This window comes from Elephas maximus, chromosome 12 (assembly GCF_024166365.1).
Source record: "Elephas maximus indicus isolate mEleMax1 chromosome 12, mEleMax1 primary haplotype, whole genome shotgun sequence".
Lineage (NCBI taxonomy): Eukaryota > Metazoa > Chordata > Mammalia > Proboscidea > Elephantidae > Elephas > Elephas maximus.
This window is the reverse complement of record NC_064830.1, coordinates 100161999-100184159: the sequence shown is the minus strand read 5'-3', so window position 1 is coordinate 100184159 and position 22161 is coordinate 100161999. Positions and strand designations below refer to the sequence as shown.

Here is a 22161-nt window from a genome sequence, read left to right as displayed (position 1 = left end):
TATGATGTCTGTCTTCCCCTATGTCCCTTCTGTTCTTTTTATAACTCAGAAGTGATTAGGTTTAGAACCCATCCCCGCGGGATGACCTAATTAACATAAGGAAAATCCCATTTCAAAACAGGATTATATTTACAAGTATTGGGGCCAGGATTTCAATACATATTTTGGGGGGACACAATTCAATCCGTAACTTCTGGGCCTTCCAGCTTACCATTACAGAAATTGGCGAGGTAGTGGGGGTGACCCCTGTAGTCCCAGAAATTGAAATCTCAAAATACTTGAGTGCGTTTACTTACTGTTAGATTACTCACCTCTTAGAGACCAGTTGTGGTTGAGTCAGCTGTGACTCATGGCGACACGTGTGTCAGAGTAGAACTGTGCTCCATAGGGTTTCCAGTGGCTGAGTTTTCAGTTTGTTTTTGTGTGTTTGTCACATGCACACAAATCGTGGTTCTCATGAGGTGGTTTTGAGGCCTGTGGACGTTGTTCCCACAGAGCTGGTTCTTCCTCTTAGGTGCTGGGCGTAGTCACACATCAGACGAGTTCATTACGTTGTGTTTCTATCCTGTTGATGGGTGTTCCAGTCGTCCTCTATCCAGCCTGTGCTGCAGTGAATATCTTCGCGTGGACTTCCCTGTGCCTGGGTATTCTCAGAAGGGGCATTACTGGGATGCTTCGAGAAATTGCGAAATTGTTCTCCAAAGTGATTTGACCAAGCCCTGCCCCACGTGGGTGTGAGAGTTCCACTTTGCCTACCTCCTTGCCACCTGGATTACTGTCAGTCTATCAGATTCTTCCCAGTCGTGGGTGGAAACGTGATGGTGTTTGCGCTTGCGTTTTGTCTCTTTCTAACGTGCATCATTTTATGTGCTTACTGGTTGTTCACGGTGAGGCAGTGCTGGTTAATGGTAAATTCTCACCTTCCCTGTGGGAGACCCGGGTTTGATTCCCAGCCAATGGTCCTCACACACAGCTACTACCCATCTGTCAGTGGAGTTTTGTGTGTTATGACGCTGAACAGGGTTCAGCAGAGCTTCTGGACTAAGACGGACCGGGAAGAAAAGGCTGACAATCTACTTCTGAAAATCAGCCAGTGAAAACCCCGTGGATCGCAATGGCTCAGCCCACATCCAGTTGTGGGAATGGTACAGGACCAGACAGTGTTTTGTTCCCTGGGTTGCCATGAGTCAGGACTGCCTTGATGGCTGCTCACAACAACAACAACAATGACAACTTTGGAGATTCACAGTTCCTCTTTTGTGATTGTCTCTTCAGGTCCCTCATGAGCTTGTCTGTTGAGTTTCTTTAGAGCAGGAGAAGGGGAAGGTGTGGAACCAGCTGTGTGCTTTGCTGAGGCCCCAGTTGGTGTCTTGTCCGTGGGCTCCATGCCATCTATGAAACTCCACCGGGGGTCTTGTACTCAGTGGGCCCAGGTGGTTAGGTTTCTGGAGGATTCTTTTCTCATTTTTCTTAGCTGCTCTGCTCACTGCTGTTTCATGAGCTTAATGACACACGCCCCTGTGCACCCAAAGCCTCCTTTTAAATTTGCTTTTATCCTTTATTCTGGTCTTGGAAGCCAGTGATCAAAGTGTGTTGGTTTGTGTGCAAAAAAACAAGTCATACAATGTGAGGGCGATGGGGCATCTCACCAGTGACTACGATACTTGAACTTTACTGCTTGCACGTGAAGGAAGTTCAGACTTCATATGACTGCAAACTGTGCTTGTATGGTAACTAAACCAGTCACCAGATACCTTTGGTCAAGTCAGTATCTACGTTCATCCCGTAGGTGACAGCGAGTTCACTTTTGTCGTCGATTTGTAGGAAAACATTAGATTTAGTATGCTCACGGAGGCTCAGGGTAGCGGACTGCTCCTGGTTCCATACCTTATCTCACCCGTATATGCCTGTACAGAGTGGCAAAGATTCTCCAGGCCCGAGGTAGGCCATGCGAATGCAGCCGGTGTGAAAGCAGAAACTTGCCACTTCTGGGCCTTCCAACTTACCACTTCAGAAGTCAGGGAGGTGGGGGATGACCCCTTTAGTCCCAGAAATTGAAGTCTCAAAATAATTGATTGCATTTACTTATTATCAGATTATTCACCTCTGTCTTGTTGTTGTTGTTGTTACCTGCCATTGAGTTGGCTCTGACTCGTGGCAACCTTACGTATAACAGGGTGAAATGTTGCCCCATCCTGCACCGTCTTCATGATTGTTGGTGCGCTTGAGGACTTTTTTGCAGCCACTGTGTATTTTGAGTGCCTTCCAACTTTGGGGGGTTCATCTTCCAGCACCGCATTGGACAGTGATTTTCATTGGCTGATTATTGGAAGTAGATTGCCAGGCCTTTCCTCCTAATCTCTCTTAGTCTGGAAGCTCTGCTGAAACCTGCCCACCATGGGTGACTGAATCTTAGTCATCTAGTGCTGCTGTAACAGAAATAGCACAAGTGGATGGCTTTAACAAAGAGAAATCTATCCTCTCACAGTCTAGTAGGCCAGAAGTCCAAATTCAGGGTGCCAGCTCTAGGGGAAGGCTTTCTCTCTCTGTTGGCTCTGGAGGAAGGTTCATGTCATCAATCTTTCCCTGGTCTAGGAGCTTCTCAGTGCAGGGACCCTGGGCCCAAAAGGCGTGCTCTGCTCCTGGCACTACTTTCTTGGTGGTACAAGATCCCCCTGTCCCTCTGCTTACCTCTCTCTTATATCTCTAAAGAGATTGACTCAAGACACAACCTGATCTTCTAGACCGAGTCTTATCTTTTTAACGTAACTGCCTCTAATCCCACCTCATTAACGTCATAGAGGTAAGATTTACCACACGTAGGAAAATCACATCAGATGACAAAGTGGTGGACAATCACACAATACTGGGAATCATGGCCTAGCCAAGTTGACACACATTTTTGGGGGACCCAACTGAATCTACAACAGTGACCCTGCTCGCATCTGAAATACTGGTGGCATAGCTTCCAGCATCACAGCCACACTCAAGCCACCACAGTATGGCAGACAGACAGATGGAGGTGGTTACAGGCTCTAAAATGCTGAGCGCAGTGGGCTTTGGGATTGACGGTAGCTGATTTGCGAACCAGAGGGAAAAGTGGTGTAGTAGCTCTGGCCCAGCAACTGCCTGCCTCCACGCGTGCCTGTCTGCCTCCACCCGCGCCCTGCCTGGCTGCCCTACCAGCAGACCAAGGGTGATTTTCTTAGGTGCAGCAGATGAGGACACCCTGTGCCTGCTTTGCCCTCCCAGCTGCTGGGACTCCTGTCAGTTTGCAGTAGGTCTGCACTCACTGGGGCTCCTGCTTTGGGGAGGTGGTGGCCAGGTGGCCCTGGGCTGACACCTCCTGGTGGTTGTGTTCTGTTAGAGGGGCTCGGACTGGGACCACCAGCTCCTTCCTGCTGGCCAAGACTCGGGGGGTGCCAGACCAGCCTGTGCTGGACCTTGACATTTCCTAGCCCTGAGGGGCTTCCTCTGTAGAGGTGAGGTCGTGTGTACACCCATGTGTGTCTGTGTGTGTATCTGTGTGCATGCCTGTGTCTGGACCGTGTGCCTGTGTGTGTACCTGTGTGTACCTGCGTGTGTGCCAGCGTGTGTGCCAGCATGTGCATCTGTGTGTGCGCACACAGACCTTCTCTAAAGAGAACACCTGTGACCACCAAGTGGTTCGCAAGAGCCATGCTTACGTCAGGGCAGCAGATTGTGCCTCAAGGCCCCTCAGAGGCAGCCCCAAGTGGCCCTCAGAACCCTTGTGAACGCAGTGCTCCAGGTCACTCCATTGGGCTTGCACTGAATGCCAGTCCGTGTTCTGGGTGTTTCTTGGTCCCAATCTGCACACTGGTTCCTGCTGGCAGCTCACTTCCCTGGCCGCCTCCGTGGGTTTGGGAGCCCTCCTTTGACCCCTTCTGCCCCGAGCATGCCACATCCTTACTTGGGGGACTTGGTGCCTCCTACTCAATAAATTATTTGCACCCTCCTTTAGAAGCTCAGAGTCCCTGGGTGGTACAAACAGTTAATGTGCTCAGCTGCTAACTGAAAATGTGGAGGTTTGAGTCCACCCAGGGGCACTGCAGAAGAAAGAGGTGGTGGTCTATTTCCGAAAGTCAGCCATTGAAAACCTTATAGAGCACAGCCCTACTCTGACACACATGGGGTCGCCATGAGTCAACTGGACAGCACCTGGTTAAACTGGTTTAGATGCTTAGGGTTTTGAGGGCTGGAATGCAGCAACTCTTCTTTCCCTTTGCGTTTTTGTACCCTCCCCCAAGCCCAAACCTGGCCCATCTGGACTCTGTGCCTCCCTACCCCCGTGCTGGTGCTGGGGTGACACCTGGAGGGAGGCCATTGACAGCCTAGGGTGGGCACCTGGTATTTGAAGACAGGCCCAGGCTGGCCTCCATTAAGTGGATTTCCTGGGCATATGTTGTACCTGCCCCTCTGTCCCCAGCTGTGTCCCAGCGCTGCACTTGCCTGGGCTCATGACCAGACCTCCATCCCCCGTTCCGCCCCCCCGCCCCAGTACTTGCTGCCCGTGGAGACCCTGCCTCTTCTCCCAGAGCGCCCCTTCTCTGGATGCCCCTGCAGCAAATGTGTGGTTGCTCCTGCCCTGTGGCCTTTGTCCTCCAGCTCCTGGGGGCTGGGCTGGGGGTCCGGGGGCCACGCTGGCTCCGGCTTCCTGAGCGTGCTCTTTGCCGGGCACTGGGTGTCATGTCTGTTGTTCAAACTGCAGAAAACCCTGTAAAAGTGCCATTTTTTTTTAATTTTTTTATAAATGGGGAAGCCGAGGCTTAAAGCGGTAGCCTGAGTAGTGAAGCCAGGACTCCTGCCACTGAAGGGACAGTATCCCCCCACTACCCCCCATGCGGGGAGTTTGCATCTAAAAGGAGAAGGGCACAGGTGTCCCCCAGGATGTGGTGCTGGGGGTGAGTGCTGTGGTCAGCTCTGTGCCTGGCCCACCTGTGTGTCAGCATCTCACCCCACCCCTGCCATGAGCCCACCAAGGTCTACAGGTGACAGTGGCTCTAGCACAAAGGGTCTGGTGGTGGGGGTCCACCCAGGTCTGTTGAAAGCCTTTCTTGTCTGGCTGCACTGCCAGCTGCAGGGCTGGGACATGGCCCCAGAGACAGGCATGTGAAGCTACCTTTCATGTGTCTGTGTGGAGACCGGCCAGTGTCTTCCCGGCCCTGCTCCTCCTGGCTTTGCCCACACGTCGTCTGGCTGCCCCATCTACAGATTTGGGCTATACCCCATGGCCGGCAGAACCTGCTCTGGGTGGCTCGGCCTCGGAGGCCTCAGACTGGTGAAGGACCGTAGTGGGCCCCCCTGCTGCCTTTAGGCCTTTGCCCATCTGTTTGGCTCTCCCAAGGCTTTTGCTGGGGCCGTAGAACCTAATGGAGCTGAGCTGGCCTGAGTCCAGGCTCTCGCTGCATCTCTGCAGGGCCCCCAGTAGGTGGCACTGTGGCTTCTGTCACCGGTCCTCCTTTCTGCTCAATTTCCCCACAGGCCAGGTTTCACCACACTAGTGACAAGTAACGTAAAAGGAGCGAGCTGGCATCTGTTTTCACTTGTCTGGTGCCTTTCTTTTTCCTAACCCATCCATCCCCCACCCATTGGGAGCTCAGGGAATTGCTGAGTGGTATGGGAGGACGGACCTGGCCCAGGGCTGTCCTGCCGGCCTGCATTCCCTGGCTCTGTGGTGGCCAGTGCTGCAGTCCTGCCCCACGGTCAGCACCTTCTCAGTGTCACCTGCTTTGTGGGCATCATCTGCTTCTCAGGTGGACGTCCTCAGCCGCTGCTTCTTCCTGGGGCCGTGCCCTGGGTGGGCTTGGCAGGGACCTGCAGCGCAGGCCCCACCAGGCCCCGGGTTTGGATTCTAGCTCTGCTGCCCAGGAAGGGCTGGTGAAGCAGGCTGCCTCAGCTTCCTCGTTGTAAGGCCAGTTTGTGGCCTGCCCTGGGAGGTAGTCCTAATGTTGGAGATGATGAGGGTATAACACTGAGAACAGAATCTTTTGTTTTAATTTCCTTTTTGAATAGACTTTATTCTTTGGAGCAGTTTCAGGTCTACAGAACAATTGTGCAGAAAGAACAGAGAGTTCCCGTGTACCCTCCCCTGCATACACGGTTACTTCCCTGATTAGCATTACTAACGTTCCTGTGGTACACTTGTTACAATCAGTGAACCAGTATTGATAACGTTGTTATTAACTAAAATCTCTAGTTTACTTTGTTGTTGGGTGCCTGTTGAGTCCATTCTGACTCCTGGCAACCCCCCCCACCCCACACGCACACATACGCCAATGACACAGTAGAACGGCCCTGTAGGGTTTTCTAGGTTGTAATCTGTACAGGAGCAGATCAGCAGGACTTTTCTCCTGCAGAGCTGCTGGGCAGATTCAAACTGCCAACCTTTCAGCTAGCAGCCAAGTGCTTAACTGTTGTGCCCACCAAAAACCTACAAAACCAAACCCGCTGCCGTCGAGTTGTTTCCGACTCGTAGTGACCCTATCAGACAGAGTAGAACTGCCCCAGAGGGTTTCCAGGGAGTGCCTGGTGGATCTGAACTGCCGACCCTCTGGTTAGCAGCCGTAGCTCTTAACCACTGCGCCACCAGGTTTCCGCCCACCAGGGGTAACCCATTTGTGTTGTACAGCCCGTGGGTTTGAACAAGTACATCGTGTCACGTGTTCACCATTACAGAATTGTGCAGAATAGTTTCACTGCTGTGAAAATGCCCTGCCAAGCACAGACTCTTGAACAACGTTCATTCTCTATTTTTCATCTTCCATATCTTGATTTTGCTCTTTCAGGTTTAAATCTTAAATTTCTGGGCATTCTTCTGACTTCTTGTAGCATCTAGCCTCCCCTCGGCTTTCAGTTGGCTTTCCTGTGCACATTCCCCCTCTTTGGCCCTGTCTAGTGGCCCTCGTGCCAGGTCTGGGTTTAAAGTTTGGGTAACGACAGCGCTGAACAGGGACCCCACCTCGTGGACATGGTGGTGAGACGCTTCCCGCCTGTCTCCCTCTTGCTTTGGCTGTGGAAATGGACTTCTAAGTCCATGAGATTGCAGTGAACACCCCTACCTCCCACTTGGCCTCAAGGGTACCGAGTGGCCACAGCCAGCAGGCCTGGGCTGTCTGCGGCACGCAGGGCCATCGCCTCTCTCTGTCTGCTTCACTTCCTGCCTCTCCCAGAAACCCCTGAGTCATTCTGTGCTGGGCTGAGCCAACACAGAGTTCCTGGTCCATTAACACTGACAAGCGTGGGCCGCAGCCTCGATGGGCCTGGATCCCTGTCAGCCTTTGGCCTGGGCAGTGTCAAGAGTGGAGAACCAGACCACACGGCCCTCTGTCAAGGGACTACCCTTTGATCTGTCCCCTTCCAGCATGCACTGAACCACATCTCTGCTGCCTGCTCTAAGCAGCTACCCTGGTCTGAGAGGGAATTTCGGGGCTCCCTCAGCTTGCATTTGACTCCCCCACTCCTGGCACTGTCCTGCCAGGCCTAGTGGCATCTGCTGGCCTGGCTGTCAACACTCAGGTTCTCTTTGATTTCTCACCAGAGCACACCTGAGGCTCTGGTCCGTGTGGCACCCTACTGAGTCAAACCAGCTTTGCCCGCCAGCTCCTGTGCCCATGTCCCTGTTCCGTGGCCTCACGTGCCTTGTCAACTCCTGAAGCCGCTGCCCTCTTCTGCAGCCTCACTTGCCCAACAGCTCCCACCGTCTAGGCCCCCATTCCACAGCCGTACTTCTGGCTTTGTGACTTGGCCAGAGTTCCTTCCTTCAAAGCCCTCCTTTCCTGTCTGTCAAACAGCAGCCTTCGTGCCTGTTCCCCAACACTGCTGTGACCTCCTGCGTGACCTTGACTGAGCACTGTGTGCCGCACTGGGTGCACGTTGACACATCAGCCCTCCTAGCCATCCCATGGCGGCTGGATGCCGCCCCTGCGTTGCGTATGGGGAAACCCAGGCCTGGAGAGGTTTTGGGAATTGCTGTAGTTGGACTGAAAGCAAGTGGCAGAGCAGACGTCGGGTACCATGTGGTCCCACACCCCCTCCTGCCTCCGGTAGGAAACCAGGGTGCCATCTGAATGCTGGCACTCAGGGAAATGGGTGGGCAGAGAGGCCCGGGTCTATGCCAGGAGGTAGCCCTTGGGAGCCTGACGACGACTGCCTGGGGACTGCCACAGTACCTGGCCGGACAGGTGAACAGGGCATGGGTAGGGAGCAGCTGCGTCTTGAAGCCGGGTGGCTGCTAAATCCCAGGTCTTGGGCTCCAGGAGAACCTCTTGATGCCTGTGTTCTTTTTTCTGCATTTTGCAAAATCATCTCTTCTAGAATATTCCTCTTCCTGTCTGCAGACCCTAGACAGAGGATGAGCTGGGAAACACATGTCACAGGACCCAAGACATCCCAGTTCTGTAGTTGAGCCCTCGAGGTGAAGCCTGGCTGGCGTGAAGCCTGGCAGGGATGGCCTGCTCCACAGGACTGACACCTGTGGGCACTCACAGGTACCAGTGCCCCTCAAGAGGGCCTCATGGGCCACCTGTCCTCATGGCCATGGTCGTGGGTCTGTGGGGGCTCCATGTGGGGCCGGCAGCCTCTCTCCTCCAGGGCACCCAGGAGTTCAACCCTGGTAGCTGCTGTGACTTGGTCCTCACATTCCATGGATGGCTCACACTCTGCCTGTCCCCGAGGCCTGGTGGGGAATTCTTCCCAACAAGCGGTCCTGGGATGTGTTCCTTGATAGGGTCTCATGCTGGTGAGAAAATGTGGGCTGGGGAGGCCAGCCAGACAGGGTGCCCTTGTATCACTTCCTGGGGGTGAAGAGAAGTAGAAGCGAAGTGTGGCCACACAGTTATGGCACCACATTCCGGGTTTGCACAGGGCTGGGGAAATGGCTGCCTGAGCATCTTATGCTCCTGGTCAACACCTGGGCCTGGTGGCTCTTGGGTCCTCTTTGTCAGGGAGGCCTGGGGCCCCCTGCTCAGATGCAGTGTGTATCCCTGGAAGGTCCGAGGACCAGGCATGCGTCTGCTGTGGACAGGTTGAGGAATGAAATGAGTGAAGTTACAGATGGAGCTGCTGCTGGTTGTTTAAGTCTGGGCTACTTGGGGCATTTCTGAATGGAGAGTGGATTTTAAAATGTGAAGTAAGTGCTGTTTTGCTGCCTTCATCACCTCCTGAAGAGGCAGTTAGAACCCACCGCGTGTGACCTTGGTTCACCACAGCTCTGGGGTGGGTCTTCAGGGCCTGTCTGCCATCCCTACCAGGGATACCAGTCCCTACGTGCCACAGGAAAGGCCAACAGGTCACGCTGGCAGGTCCGACTGGGGGAACCTTCACCCAGAGCTTGGTTTCAGGTAGGTGAGTTCTCGCTCTGGGGAGGAAGGCCGAGGAGCTGGGTCTGGGGGTCTGGTGGTCTCAAGGCGAGTGGCCAGGGCACCTTGGTCCCAATAGAGTTCCCAGGGATGGGAATGGGGCTGCTTCTCCCTGTTCTTGCCCAATTGAGGCTTAGAAGGAGTTTCCAGGGCCTGGGCTGTGGCCTGGTGTTTGAACAGTAGGTAGAAGGTGTTTTCTTGTTGAAGTGTCTGTGTTCAAGGCTGCCCGCCCCTGGGGGAGGCCAGATCGGACTCCGCGGGGGCCTAGACCTGCATGTGTTGTCGGCAGGGAACTTTCTGCGTCTCACGGTAGCGCGGTAGCCCGTCTCTGGCGACTTGGGTGTGGAGCAGTCACTCAGTAGCCTGGGGATTCTTCCTCTGCCACCAGAGCACCTGCCCTCCTGGCTTTACCATTACTCGGTGACAGGGGGGCCCAGGGTTCACCATTTGCCCAGCTGCTGCCTCTGTGCACAGCTGGGCCTGAGCTCGGCACTGAGACGATGGCAGAGCAGGCACTGCGAGGACTTATTGGATGGCACGTACCTGTGCTCGGATGGGCCCTGTCCCTGCAGAGACGAGAGTTGCCGTCCGTCCTTTCTGTGACTGAAGGACACCTTTGCCCGTGTTCCTCTACGCTGATCTCTGGCCCTCCCCCTTGCTAGGACTCTCCTCAAGGAAGGAGTGAGGAAAACTCTGGGACAGTGAGGTGTGGCCTGGCCAGGCTTGGGGCTCCAGAAGGCTGGGACAAGATCATCTGGTGATACTAGGCTCTGCTGACGCCCTCCTGCTTGGTATAGGCCTGGTCAGGGAGCCACCTCATTCCCCCAGCCCCTCACTTGGGGCCTCGGCCTCCCATCACGTAACAAGAGCTAGAACCTGGAAGCTATGGAAGGAAACGCTACCTTCTGGAGAAGTAGCCCCAGGAAATTTCTAGAAAAACAAATGCAGTTGCAGCACTTTAGGCATCCTGTATAGATCTAAAGCAGGGCACATCTTCAGGGGCCAGCTGAGGGCCCCACGTATAACACTCCCCGCAATTGTTCTCCACGTCAAGTCAGTTGACATAAAATGAATCTGTGTTATATTTTACACGTGAGATATGACGCACCTGCTTTAGGGTTGTTAGGTGCTGTCAAGTCGATTTCAGCTGGTGGCGGCCCCATGTGACAGAGCAGAACTGCCCCGTAGGGTTTTCTTGGCTGTAATCTTTATGGGAGCAGATTGTCTGGTCTTTCTCCTTCGGAGCCACTGAGTAGGTTTGAACCGCCAACCTATAGGTCAGCAGCTGAGCGCTTAACCGGTGCATCACCAGGGCTCCTTAGATTTCTGAATTATGAAAGTAATATACGAAATTAAAAAATCAAGCTGTTATGGATTGAATTGTGTCCCCCCAAAATATATGTTGTGAATCCTAACCTCTATGGCTGTGGTTATAATCCCATTTGGGAATGGATTTCATTTGTTATGTTAATGAGGCAGGATTAGTGTAGGGTGTATCTTAAGTCAGTCTCTTTTGAGACATAAAAGAGATTAAACACAAGCTGATAAGCAAGGATGGGGGGAGAGAGATGCCAAGCCACATAATCACCGGGGAGCAGGAACCCAGAGAGACAAGGACCTTCCTCCAGAGCCGACAGAGAGAAAGTCTTCCCCTAGAGCCAGCACCCTAGACAGTGAGAAAACAAACTTCTTTGTGTTACTCCTATAGGAGCACTTGATAACTACGACTGAAGCGGTACAAAAAGTTCATGGAAAAGTAGGTTTCCTCCCATCCCGAGGCAGCTGCTGCTACCAGCTTCTTACGTCTCCTTCCATGGTGGTTTCTGTGACTATGAGCATACATGTATGTGTGTCTCCTCCCCATGTTGTTAACACGAGACCAGAGTGTTCTATGCAAGTTGGTCTGCGTTCTGTCTTGCTCCCCAACCAGCCAGCCACGTCTCTTCCGTGTTAAATATTAGCACAGAGACCTGCCTCATTCTTTGGGATGTTGAGTATTCCTTTGGCTGACTGAACTGTAATTTATTAAACCAGAACCCTGTTGATGGATGTTTTGGTTATTTCCAGTGTTGCTATAAAAACTAGCGCCGCAAAGAATGTCTTCACACACGTGCCCTGGGCGGGTATTTTTATAGAATAAATTCCTGGAAATGGGATTGTTGGCCGTGTTTGTTTTTTGTATCACTAGCTGGGTGGCTCAGAAGAACAAAAATTTATTCTTTTGCAGTTCTGGAGGCTGGGAGTCCGAGATCAGGGTGTTGGCCACGCTGATTCCTTCTGAGGCTCTAGGGGAGAATCTGTGCCTGCCCGTCTCTCAGCTGCTGGTAGTCCCGCTGTTCCTTGGCCTGCAGCTGCAAAGTCACATGGTGTCTTTCCTCTGTCTTCCTACTTCTGTGTCTCTTCTCTTTTCTAAGGACACCAGTCATGATGGGTTAGGACCCGCCCTACTCCAGCGTGGCCTCATGTTATCTTAACCTACAGCATCATCAAAGATCAATCTCATTTCCAGACAGGATCACGTTCATAGGTACAGAGGTTAGGAGTTCAACGTATCTTTTTGGGGGACACAATTCAAACCATAAACCAAAAAAACCAAACCATTGTTGTTGAGTTGATGCCGACTCATAGTGACCCCGTGTGTTACAGGGTAGAACTGTGCTCCATAGGGTTTTTATTTTTAAATAATATTTTATGGTGTTTTGAGTGAAGGTTTACACAGCAATTTAGGTTCCCATTCAACAATTTCTACGCAGGTTGCTCGGTGATACTGGTTACATTCTCCACAATGCATGAACATTCTCATTATTTCTGTTCTGGTTGTTTTGTTTCCATTAATGTAGTTATGCTCCGTTGGGTTTTCTTGGCTGTAATCTTTACAAAAGCAGATTGCCAGGCCCTTCTGTGGAGCCTCTGGGGAGTTCAAACTGCCAACCCTTTGTTAGTAGTTGCGCACAAACCATTTGCAGTGCCCAGGGACCTGTCAATTCAGCCCATAACACTGGCTAAGAGACTGGGTTTGAACTGGCCCGTTCTGAGGAGGTTTCTCAGTTTAGGTCCCCTCAACAATGTACGAGCCATTTCCTCACCTGCGATCCAATACCTCCCATCACAACTAGGCAGGGCTCACCCTTCCCGAGCCTCCGTTTCCTCTCTGCAGTAGGGCTAGTGATGCCCACTTCAGAGGGTGTTGTGGGGTTGAGTGAACATGTGTAACCTTCCAGGGTCCAGGGCATGTGGCACTGGGTGCAGCAAATGGGGCTGCTGCTGTCCTCCTCCTTGTCATCCGGGGTTGTGCCTTGTCGGTGAGGAACTTGGAGCCTTGCCCTCCTGACTCCAGGCACGTTCTTTCTGCTTCTCTGAAAGGGTCATAGCAAATACGCAGGGAATTTGTAAAACTAAGGAAGTCTTCATGGTAAGGGATCCCTTCCCTGGCTCTCACTGTGGCCCTAAAGTAGTGTTTGATTCCCTCGTCATAGGTGTGCCTTCTGAGGCATAAAAACATTCATGCCTTTTTTTTTTTTTCTTAATTTTGATTGTGCTTTTAGTGAAAGTTTACAAATCAAGTCAGTCTCTCACACAAAAACCCTTATACACCTTGCTACGCACTCCCAGTTACTCTCCCCCTAACGAGACAGCCCGCTCTCTCCCTCCACTCTGTCTTTTCGTGTCCATTTCACCAGGTTCTAACCCCTTCCACCCTCTCATCTCCCCTCCAGGCAGGAGATGTCAACATAGTTTCAAGTGTCCACCTGATCCAGGAAGCTCACTCCTCACCAGCATCCCTCTCCAGCCCATTGTCCAGTCCAATCCTACATTCGTGCCTGTTGGCTCAATAACCCTACTTCTGGAGTTTATTCTGAGGAAACAGTTCAGATATTCAGAAACAACTATACTGTGTTCAAAGATGTTTATTGATATCATAGTAAAAAAGATGTCCCTAAATTATGTCAAACTAGGGATGTGGCTAAATTAACGTGGCCTACATGCCAGCTGGGATGATAGCCACAGGAAGTGACATCATAAGGACCCAGAAAATGCCTGGACATGGTCTGTTATGCTACCAAAAAAAAAAAAAAAACCCAGCGGGACATAAAATCAGGATTGCGCTGGGACAGCATCAAACAGATGTAAAAAGACTGGAAGGAGATACCGCCAACATGCCTCCCTGCAGGGAGCCCGCCCTCATTTTGAAGCAGATGGTTTTTCTCTCCATTTGCTGCTACTGGACTCTAGGTCTTCCCTCTGGGCGAGGCTGTGGGACCTGAATGGCTCAGGACTCTAAATCCCATTGGAGACCGTGTGTGGAGTCCCCTGGAAAACCAGAAAGGAGCTTCTAAAAGAAAGAAGCCACTACTGTAGGGCATGCTAGGAGGTCCAGCCTGGTCCAGAGTTGAGCCAGGTGTGACCTGCAGGTACAGCCCTGGAGAAGGACGCACAGTGGTGTGTTTGCTGCACCTCCACCTCCATTGGGGCCTTTATGCCAGGTCCTTAGTGCTGCTCCCGCAGCCACCTGGCCAGCCGTGGGTGGGCGGGGTGCATTCTTCGCTTCTGGTGAGAACTAATCCCAATTCCCCATCTTGACAGCAGTTCTCAGAGCACCTCGGGTGGGGTGGTGGGGGCACCGGCTGGGAGGGGCAGTGGGGCACTGGCATGCACAGCTCTGAGAGGATCCTATTTCAAGTCAAGTCAGTCACTGGAGGACGCGCAGGCTGGGACTCGTCTGCTCGACGGCCTCCAGTTCCTCACAGAGGTGCAGCTGCCGATTAGAGAGAAAGCGCCGGCATAAAACCCGGGAGGTATTTTCTTGGCATCTTTATTGCCAAAACATCAAGTTTCATGAATGCCTTTCTAGGGTTTGCTTTACATGTCGTGAATCCAGCCCTTTATCCGGCAGGCTGCTGTTTCCGTTGGGAGTGTCCCCAGCGAGGCCCAGACCACAGTCTTCCTTGTTCCTTTGGGAGCCACCAGGCTGGGAGACTGTCTTGGTTCCGGCAAATGCCAAGGTTCCCTGTAGTGTGGGTGCCTTCCTCTCACCCCTTGTGAGACCCGCAGACTGGACGCTTCTCCTGTGATGAGAGTTATTTTGGGTCTGATGTCTTCTGTGCTTGCTCCACTGGGGCCGGCTGTGTCCTCCCTTCGGCCATGAGATCTCCTGGCCTGAGCTTGGGTTTTTTTGTTTTTGCTGCTGTTGTTAGTTGCTGTCAAGTTCATTCTGACTGGTGGTGACCCCATGTGTACAGAGTAGAGCTGCTACATAGCGTTTTCAAGGCTGTGGCCTTTCAGAAGCAGATCGCTGGCCTCTGGGTGGGTTTGAACTGTTAGCCTTTTGGTGAGTAGCGGAGCACTTAACCGTTCATGCCACCCAGGGGTTTCACTTGACATTCTGTCTCTTTAGTGAGGCTGTTGGTCTGTCGTGTTCTTCTTCACCGGCTGAGAGACAGCACGAGGGTTGGGGGGTGCAGATGTGACCTTGGTTTAGCCCTGGCCTGGGGATGCCCGAGGACTGGGGTGTAACCTTTATGAACCCCAATCTCTTTGGGCATAAAGGGACAGCGTGGCCAGCACAGGGGGGTCATGGGAGGGTGAAGTGCTGTGCTCAGTCCCCTGGCCTTTCCCTCCTTGGTGTGGAGGGGCCTGTCCTCCCTGTGTGGGGCTAGGGTACTCTGACAAGACTTTGAGGAGCTGGGTGGCCACTGTCACCTGTTATGAAGCGGCTGCTTGTCAGATAGATGTTCTCAGGTGACCTAGGTAATTCATGTGAATACTTGGCTCCAGAACATGCTGGATCGTGCTGCCTCTTGGTCACCCTCCCAGGGCTAGCGTCAGTGCCTTATCTTACTTGGGGCTTTGTGCTGGGTCAGCTGCCTGTCCCTCCTCTTCAGCCACCCTTCCTCCCTCCCTTCCACCAAGGGGTCAGGCCAAGCCCTGGGTGTTGTCCTGGCCAGAGGCATGGAGTTTTGCATTCCCTTGGCATGACCGGAAACTCTGGTGGCTTAGTGGTTAAGCACTACGGCTGCTAACCAAAAGGTCAGCAGTTCGAATCCACCAGGTGCTCCTTGGAAACCCTATGGGGCAGTTCTGCTCTGTCCTGTGAGGTGACTAGGAGTCAGAATTGACTCGACGGCAGTGGGTTTGGTTTTTTGGTTTTCGGTGTGACCTGCCCCCTAGGGCAACCCCCAGCTGCTGGGAACATAGTGGCCTGTTTAGACAGGTGAGGTGCTGGCCTAAGTTCCATCCCCCAGGTTCCAGTCAGCTTGAGCTGCTCCAAGGGCCTTGGGGTCCCCCTGTGTCCGGCACACTCCTGTAGCCGGGCTGGCTCCGCTGATGGTGTCTCTGATTCAGTTTCCAGGCGGAGCGACCGGCGCTCAATGTGGTCATCTTCCCTCTGCTCCATGAGGGCCTGACCGATGTCATCCGGGACGTCCCCCTGGTGCACCTGGATGAGGTCACCTTGTTCAAGAGCAGAGTGGCTGAGGAGCCGCCCAACCTGTGGTGGTGAGGGGCCGCACTGGGGGCTGCTCCCCCTGCCCCAGCCCCTGCCCGCTGCCGCCACAGCTGAGAGAAAGGACTGGAAGCCTGCTGAATGCTGGGAGTCCTGGCTCATTCAGAAGGAAGACAGCCCCTCCCTGCACCGCCCTGCTCTGTTGCCACGTCCTGGCCTTGGCCTGTGGTGCCGGCGTCTTCCTCCCTCCCGCTCCCTCCACAGGAACCTGCTGTGCAGTGACGTTTGGGCTGAGGGTCTGTGCTTTGAGGTGATGGGAGAGTCAGGTGGGCCGTGGCCTTAGACAGGGGAGGGCCAGGTGAGTTGGGGGCCTGGAGGGGTGCGCAGGGCCTGGTGCAGGGCGTTTTTGACCTGAGACGTGTGTCATCACAGTGGGAACTTTTCAGGGCCCTGACCAAGTTCCCAGGGAGCCATGTGGCTGTGTCCCACCCCTGGTTTCCTGGTTCTCGTCCACCCCACTCCCTGGGTCTCACGAGGCCACGTGACCTGTGCTGGGATGTCCGTGCTGGGGGGTGTGGGGTGCACGTGAACTCTTCCTGGTGGAACTCAAGTGAGCACACCACACACACCACTGTGTACACTACACCGACGTCCCCACAGTGCGGGCCAAGGACTGCCGGGCCCGCTGTGATGGGGTGAACGCTACACACCTTAAGGGGCACGCTCAGCTGTGACTGCAGATTTGGGAACTCCTTCCTGTTGGGACAGATGTGTCCCTGGGGTGTTTTCAGGGAGGCAGTGGACAGACACGTTCATAGTCATGTTCAGCAGGACTCCAGGGCTGGGGCAGCTATACAGTCCCCTCCCCTAGGGCCCTTGAGCCTGAGAGCAGAGCCCATTTCTTACCAGAGGGGCCTCCTCATCTCCCCTCCATGGAAGATCCAGCCCATTCCTCTTGGAAATGCACTGGTTCCCTCGTGAACACTGATGCATGTCTGTGGGGAAGTGCCTGCATATACATACATACATGTGCACGCCCATGTATGTATATGTACGCACTTGACTTCAGTAGAGGAACTTGAAATATTAACACCCAGGAAAAACATTGAAGGCCTGAGGAGTGGTCGGGTTCCTCCTTTTTAGATCAGCTCATTTAGCACTTTAAAACAAATGCAGCACAGTGATTCCAAAAATTAGTCACCAGCTCCTGATGTTGAGATCTGACCCTTGCTGGACATGGCACCTTTGCCTCCCCCAGCCACAGGACTCTGCGGGGTTTCAGTCAGGCTCCTCCTGCACACCTGGCCCTTGCCCTGGCCCCCATGGGGACTTGCCAGGGGGTGTGGGCTTGGCAGGTTCCTGTTCCAGGCGCCCCACTCAGCCTCTGCAGGGCTGCCCCTCACTGACTGTCCCCTTTGGCCCTGGGGGCTGGAATGTCCTGCTGGGGCTGGGGCGCAGAGCACACCAGGCCGTCCCCACCTTGGCTGCCACCTGCCCCAGCACCCCCAGGCCCCGCTGGCCAGCTTCTTGCTGTGTTTCTGTGGGGTGGTGGGTGTGGGCCCTGAGTTGACCTTAAAGTAAGGAGCTGGGCATGCTGGTCTCTGGGCATCACCCACCTGCTCTTCCCTGGGCAGGTTGTGTCTGCAGCTCCAGGAGCCCTGGCTGGGGGAGGCTGGGAGCCTTCAGGGGCTTCATGGACAGGAGCTGCGGGGTCGGGCCAGGAGAGCACACGCCACCTGTGCTCCCGGGCCCTCCTGTGTGTGCATCTACCTGGCCAGCCCCAGCTCTCTGCATGGCACCTGCGGGGTGATGGCAGCCCCTTCCTGTGCGTTGCCCTAGTCTCCCCTCCCGACTGACGGGGCTATGCCCATTTGAACGGCAGGGCTCCTCTTCGGCCCACTTTTCTCACTGTGGGAGAGGTGGCTTCCTCCTTTCTGAGCACAGCACGCCCCCTGTCCCCGTCTAGGCAGAGCCCAGAGGGCCCATCTCCGGCTGAGAGTCGGGGAACCGCCTGCCGCAGCCCCCACCAAGGACCTACCCCAAGTGACACACGGCCACTCCACTGGCTGCAGGATAGGCTGCCCAGGGCCCCAGGGACCATGTGGCCTGGTGGAGAAGGGCTTCAGGTACTGGACCCAGCCCCCACTTCTGGACATTTCAGACCTTCAGAGTGGCACCTGGAGACCATGCGGTGAGAATCAGGTGGGGAAGGGGCCGGGCTGCTTGTCCTCAGACCAGGGGTGGCCTTCACAGCCTGACAGGTCAGGCAGGGTTGGGCAGGAACGGCCTGGCAGACCCCCCGGGGCCCACTCATGGGCCTCCGCTGCTCTGGGTGCCGTGGCTGTCATGTCCCCTTTCATCCAGAGCCATCTCGGCTCTGTCCACAGAGCCGTCTTTTCCTGAGAATGTATCAGGAAGGCTGTGGTGTGTTTTTACAATGGCGCCTGGGTGGCCCGTCTCCCCGAGCAGCAGTTTTGACCAGCAGTGTGATTTATGCTGACAGCCAGGGCTGAGGGCCTGTGCTCAGAGGCTGGGGAGCAGGCTGCTGGGAGAGCAGCCCCCACGGTAGCCCTGGCTTGCTTAGTGTCCCCGCAGTAATCCTTTCACTTAGAGTGAGAATTCCCGCCGCCTCGACACTCAGCCGTATTCGCCAGATGTTAATAATGTGCTTATTTTCTCTAAGTGCTGTTTTGGCACCGGTGTTAATTGCAGTTTATATTCTGCAGCATTTTACACTGGGAAAGAACCCACCCTAATGGTCCCTAGTTGGCAGGAGTGGGCCGTTAAGCGGTGGACCATATGCTGCGAGCTGAGGGAAGCGTAGCCTTCGCCTGGTCAGCAGTAGCGCCTGTGTGTGCATGTGTGTGCAAGAATGCGTGTGTGAGTGTGTTTGTGTGAGTGCATGCATGTGTGAGTTTGCACGTGTGTATGTGCACACATGTGGGTATATGAGCACATGTGAGTGTGTGCATGAGTGTGCACGTGCGGCTGAGGGAGGTGATGATGAGGAATAAGCCCCCAAGGCATTTTCCCTGTTGCCCTTGAGCTCAAGCCCAGGCGCTGTGGCCTGGCCACACAACCAAGCAGCACTGGGGCTCAGGCCCCGAGGGGAGGCATTTTGAGCCTGAGGAGGCCCAGAACAGGGATGTTTCTGGCCCTCAGGTTCCCCTCCTGCTGTGGGTGGCTTTCTTCCTTTCCACGTGAGAGTGTTTCTGTTTTCAGTAAACAGAGGGGGATGGCTTGTACGCCTGTCAGCCAGGACATGTGTCTGAGAGGCCCTACTTCATGGCCTCACTGTTCAGCCCAGGACCGAGGTGGGTCTGCGAGGCCAGGCGAGGGTCCTTGGGTGCTCAGGGTGAGCATGGGGCTCGCTGGGGTTCCTGTCCCTTGGACCCCCCTGCAGGGGCAGCCTCCCTCCATGCCCTACTGTGTGTTCTGCGCTCAGGACCCACAGCTGCTGGCCCCACACAGATAGCCCCCTCAACCTCAACACTGGCGAGGGCTGTGGGAGCTGCAGGGGCTGAGCCTTTCCTGACCAGTGGGCGCCTAAACCCATCCCATAGAACCTCAGATGCTGTGGAAAGCAGGTGCTGCTGGCCACAGTGGTTTCCTTCCCCATCCCCAAGAGGTGGCCAAGGTCAAGTGACCAAGAGGAAGGGGACACTGTCAGGGGCCTGGCTGGGCGAGCGGGCCATGTGGCTGGGCCCTGGTGAATACGCACCTCATTTCCTTCTTGAAGGAAGAGCCATCCACTTCCTCCTGCCCTCACTGTCATTGCTTCTCTCAGGATCTGAACATTGCTGAGATCTCCTGAGAAGAAATGTTACGATGTCAAGGTGAGGTGTGGTGGTGCACACTGGTGTCAGCCACGGGTCCTGGTGTGAGAGGAGGTGCCAATGCCCACTGATTTCCCATTATCCACCTCTGGATGCCCAGTTCCCTCTCCTTTTCCCTGTGTGTGGAGGGGCTTGGGGAGGAAGACCCCTGTGGTGGTCATTTATCTTGTCTGCATTTAGGGGTGCAAGATTCTAACTAGAAGTTTCCAAGACCTGCTGAGCGGAGTGAACATATACCCATGGAAATTTCTAAAAACCTGAGTCTGACACAGGCCCATCACTGCCATCTAAATCTCTCCACTTCACAGAGTTCTTTCTAAAGATCTTGATATGTGGGGCTTTCCGTTGATGTCTCAGGCTCCAGGCACCTGGAGATGAGGGTGATCCAGGGCCCTTGTCAGGAGTGCTCGGTTACAGAGCCCATGGTCAGGCTCACAGGCCTGGCTTTGACGTAGAAGCTGCTGCTATGCGGAACAGATGTAGGGGGCTGTGCTTGGCATAGGCTGGAGCAGGGGGTCCAAAATCAAGGCACAGGGTGGGGAGATGAGGACCCAAGGGATGAAGGAACTTCTTTCCAGGGAAGCCTAACAGTGTGAGCTAGAGTGTTGACTGCTATGCTGAAGTGCTGATTTATGCAGGCATGAGAGTGTGTAAGGTGTGTGTGGGTGTATGTGTGAGAGGTGTGCATGGGGGTATATGTATGTGAGGGGGGTGTGTGTGCAGGGGTGTGGGTATGAGGGAGTGCATGTAAGGGGGTGGGCGTGTGAGGCTTGGGCTCATGGTGTGCACGTGAGGGGTGGGTATGTGATGTGGATGTGTACCTAGGTGTGTGAGGAGGTGTGCAAGTGAGGGTGTGTGTGTGCCAGTGGGTGTGTTAGGGGCCGGTGTGTGAGGAGGCATGCATGTGAGGATGTGTGTGTGAGGTGGATGTGTGTAAGGGGGTGGGTGTGTGAGGTGTGTGGGTATGTGTGGAGGTATGATGAGGCATACATGTGAGGGTGTGTGTGTGAGGTGTGTGTGTGTGTGCCAGTGGGCATGTAAGAGGGTGGGTATGTGAGGTGTGTGTGCACGTGTGTGTGGAGGTGAGTGTATGAGGCAAGTGCTCACATGTGTGTGTGAGGAGGCATACATGTGAGGGTGTGTGTGTAAGGGATGTGTGTGCCAGGGGCATGTGAGGGGGTGGGCATGTGAGGGGTGGTTGTGTGAGGAGTGTATGTGTGGAGGTGACTGAGGCATGTGCTCACGTGTGTGTGAGGAAGCATACATGTGAGGGTGTGTGTGTGCCAGTGGGCACGTGAGGAGGTAGTTGGTGAGGTGTGCTTGTGAGGCATGTGTGTGAGGAAGCATGTGTGTGAGGGGGTGGTGTGTGATGTATGTGATTATGTGTGTGGGGGTAAGTGTGTGAGGCATGTGCTCATGTATGTGTGTGAGGAGGTGTACATGTGAGGGTGTGTGTGTGAGGTGGGTGTGTGTGCCAGTGGGCATGTGAGGGGGTGCTTTTGTGAGGTGTATTTGTGAGTATGTGTGTGGAGGTGACTGTGTGAGGCATGTGCTCACGTGTGTATGAGGAGACGTATGTGTGAGGTGGGTGTGTGAGGGGACGTGTGCGCATCTCCCTCACTACCACCGTTGGTGGTGTCTCCCTTCAGCCCCAGCGCTAGGCCACTCCTCTAGCCCTACTTCGCTCCCCAACCTCTGCCCATCCCTGTGTGATTTTGACTGGAAGCCATTTGTGTTCAGCATGGATGTATGCTAGGGGTGAGGACTAAGATTTGAGAGGCCTGGGGCTCCCTGTGTCCCTGATGAGGTGCTAAATGACAGAGCGTCCCGGGCCCCCCATCTCCGTGACAGGCCTCACAATGATGCTCACACCTGGATTTTCATGTTCATGGTAGCAAACTACATCTTGAATGGAAATTTCATGTAAATTTGTGGCATGTGAAACATTTCCAATAAAGTGAAATGGATTTAGAAAACCCCGCAGCCTGTGGTCTTTCTGGTGGGGGCGCTTTCCTGTGTCTATTGCCTGTCTCTTTGTGACCATCCAGGGTAGAGGTCATGGCAGAGCCATCAGTTGCCCTGTGCTGAGCAGGTGAAAGGTGCTGTGCTTGGCATGGGCTGTGCTGGGGGTTGGAAATTGAGGTATGGGGGGGTGACCAAGGTGGGAGCACGCTGCTGGGTGGGTGGGTGTTGGGGGTAACCGCTGAGTTGGCTGTGGCAGTATGAGGCTGTGGTAGAAGGAGGTGGGAGGTCTGCAGGGAGGGGAGCAGCAGGCAGGGCTGAGCTCAGGGGGACGCCATTAGGGGCCGGGGGGGCAGCACCAGCTTTAGGCAGAAACTCCCCCTTCACTAGACCTGGGCCCTCGGGAGAGACTTGGCCAGGGTGTGGCGACTGAGGCAGGGAGACCAGGGCAGGTGGGCAGATGCCCAGGGAGGAACGGGGGCCTGGATGGAGGGTGGCCATGGGCTCCGGCAATGCGTCACAGGTCCTGCCTGGCCCTCGGAGT

General features: G+C 54.4%; 1 protein-coding gene across 4 annotated transcripts in view; it reads left to right on the top strand.

The window, feature by feature from the left end:
* Window positions 1–22161, top strand: part of FBXL18 (F-box and leucine rich repeat protein 18) — a 53748-nt gene that overhangs the window by 20343 nt on the left and 11244 nt on the right. For 2 of the 4 annotated variants that reach the window (XM_049903134.1, XM_049903133.1), the window contains exon 5: window positions 15720–20342. The exons of 1 other annotated variant lie outside the window; for it this stretch is intronic. In XM_049903134.1, the coding sequence (XP_049759091.1) occupies window positions 15720–15876 (157 nt within the window). In that variant the 3' untranslated portion in view covers window positions 15877–20342. Of the gene's footprint in view, window positions 1–15719; window positions 20343–22161 lie in introns of those variants that run through there. One more of the 4 variants, XR_007519562.1, reaches the window with a different exon arrangement.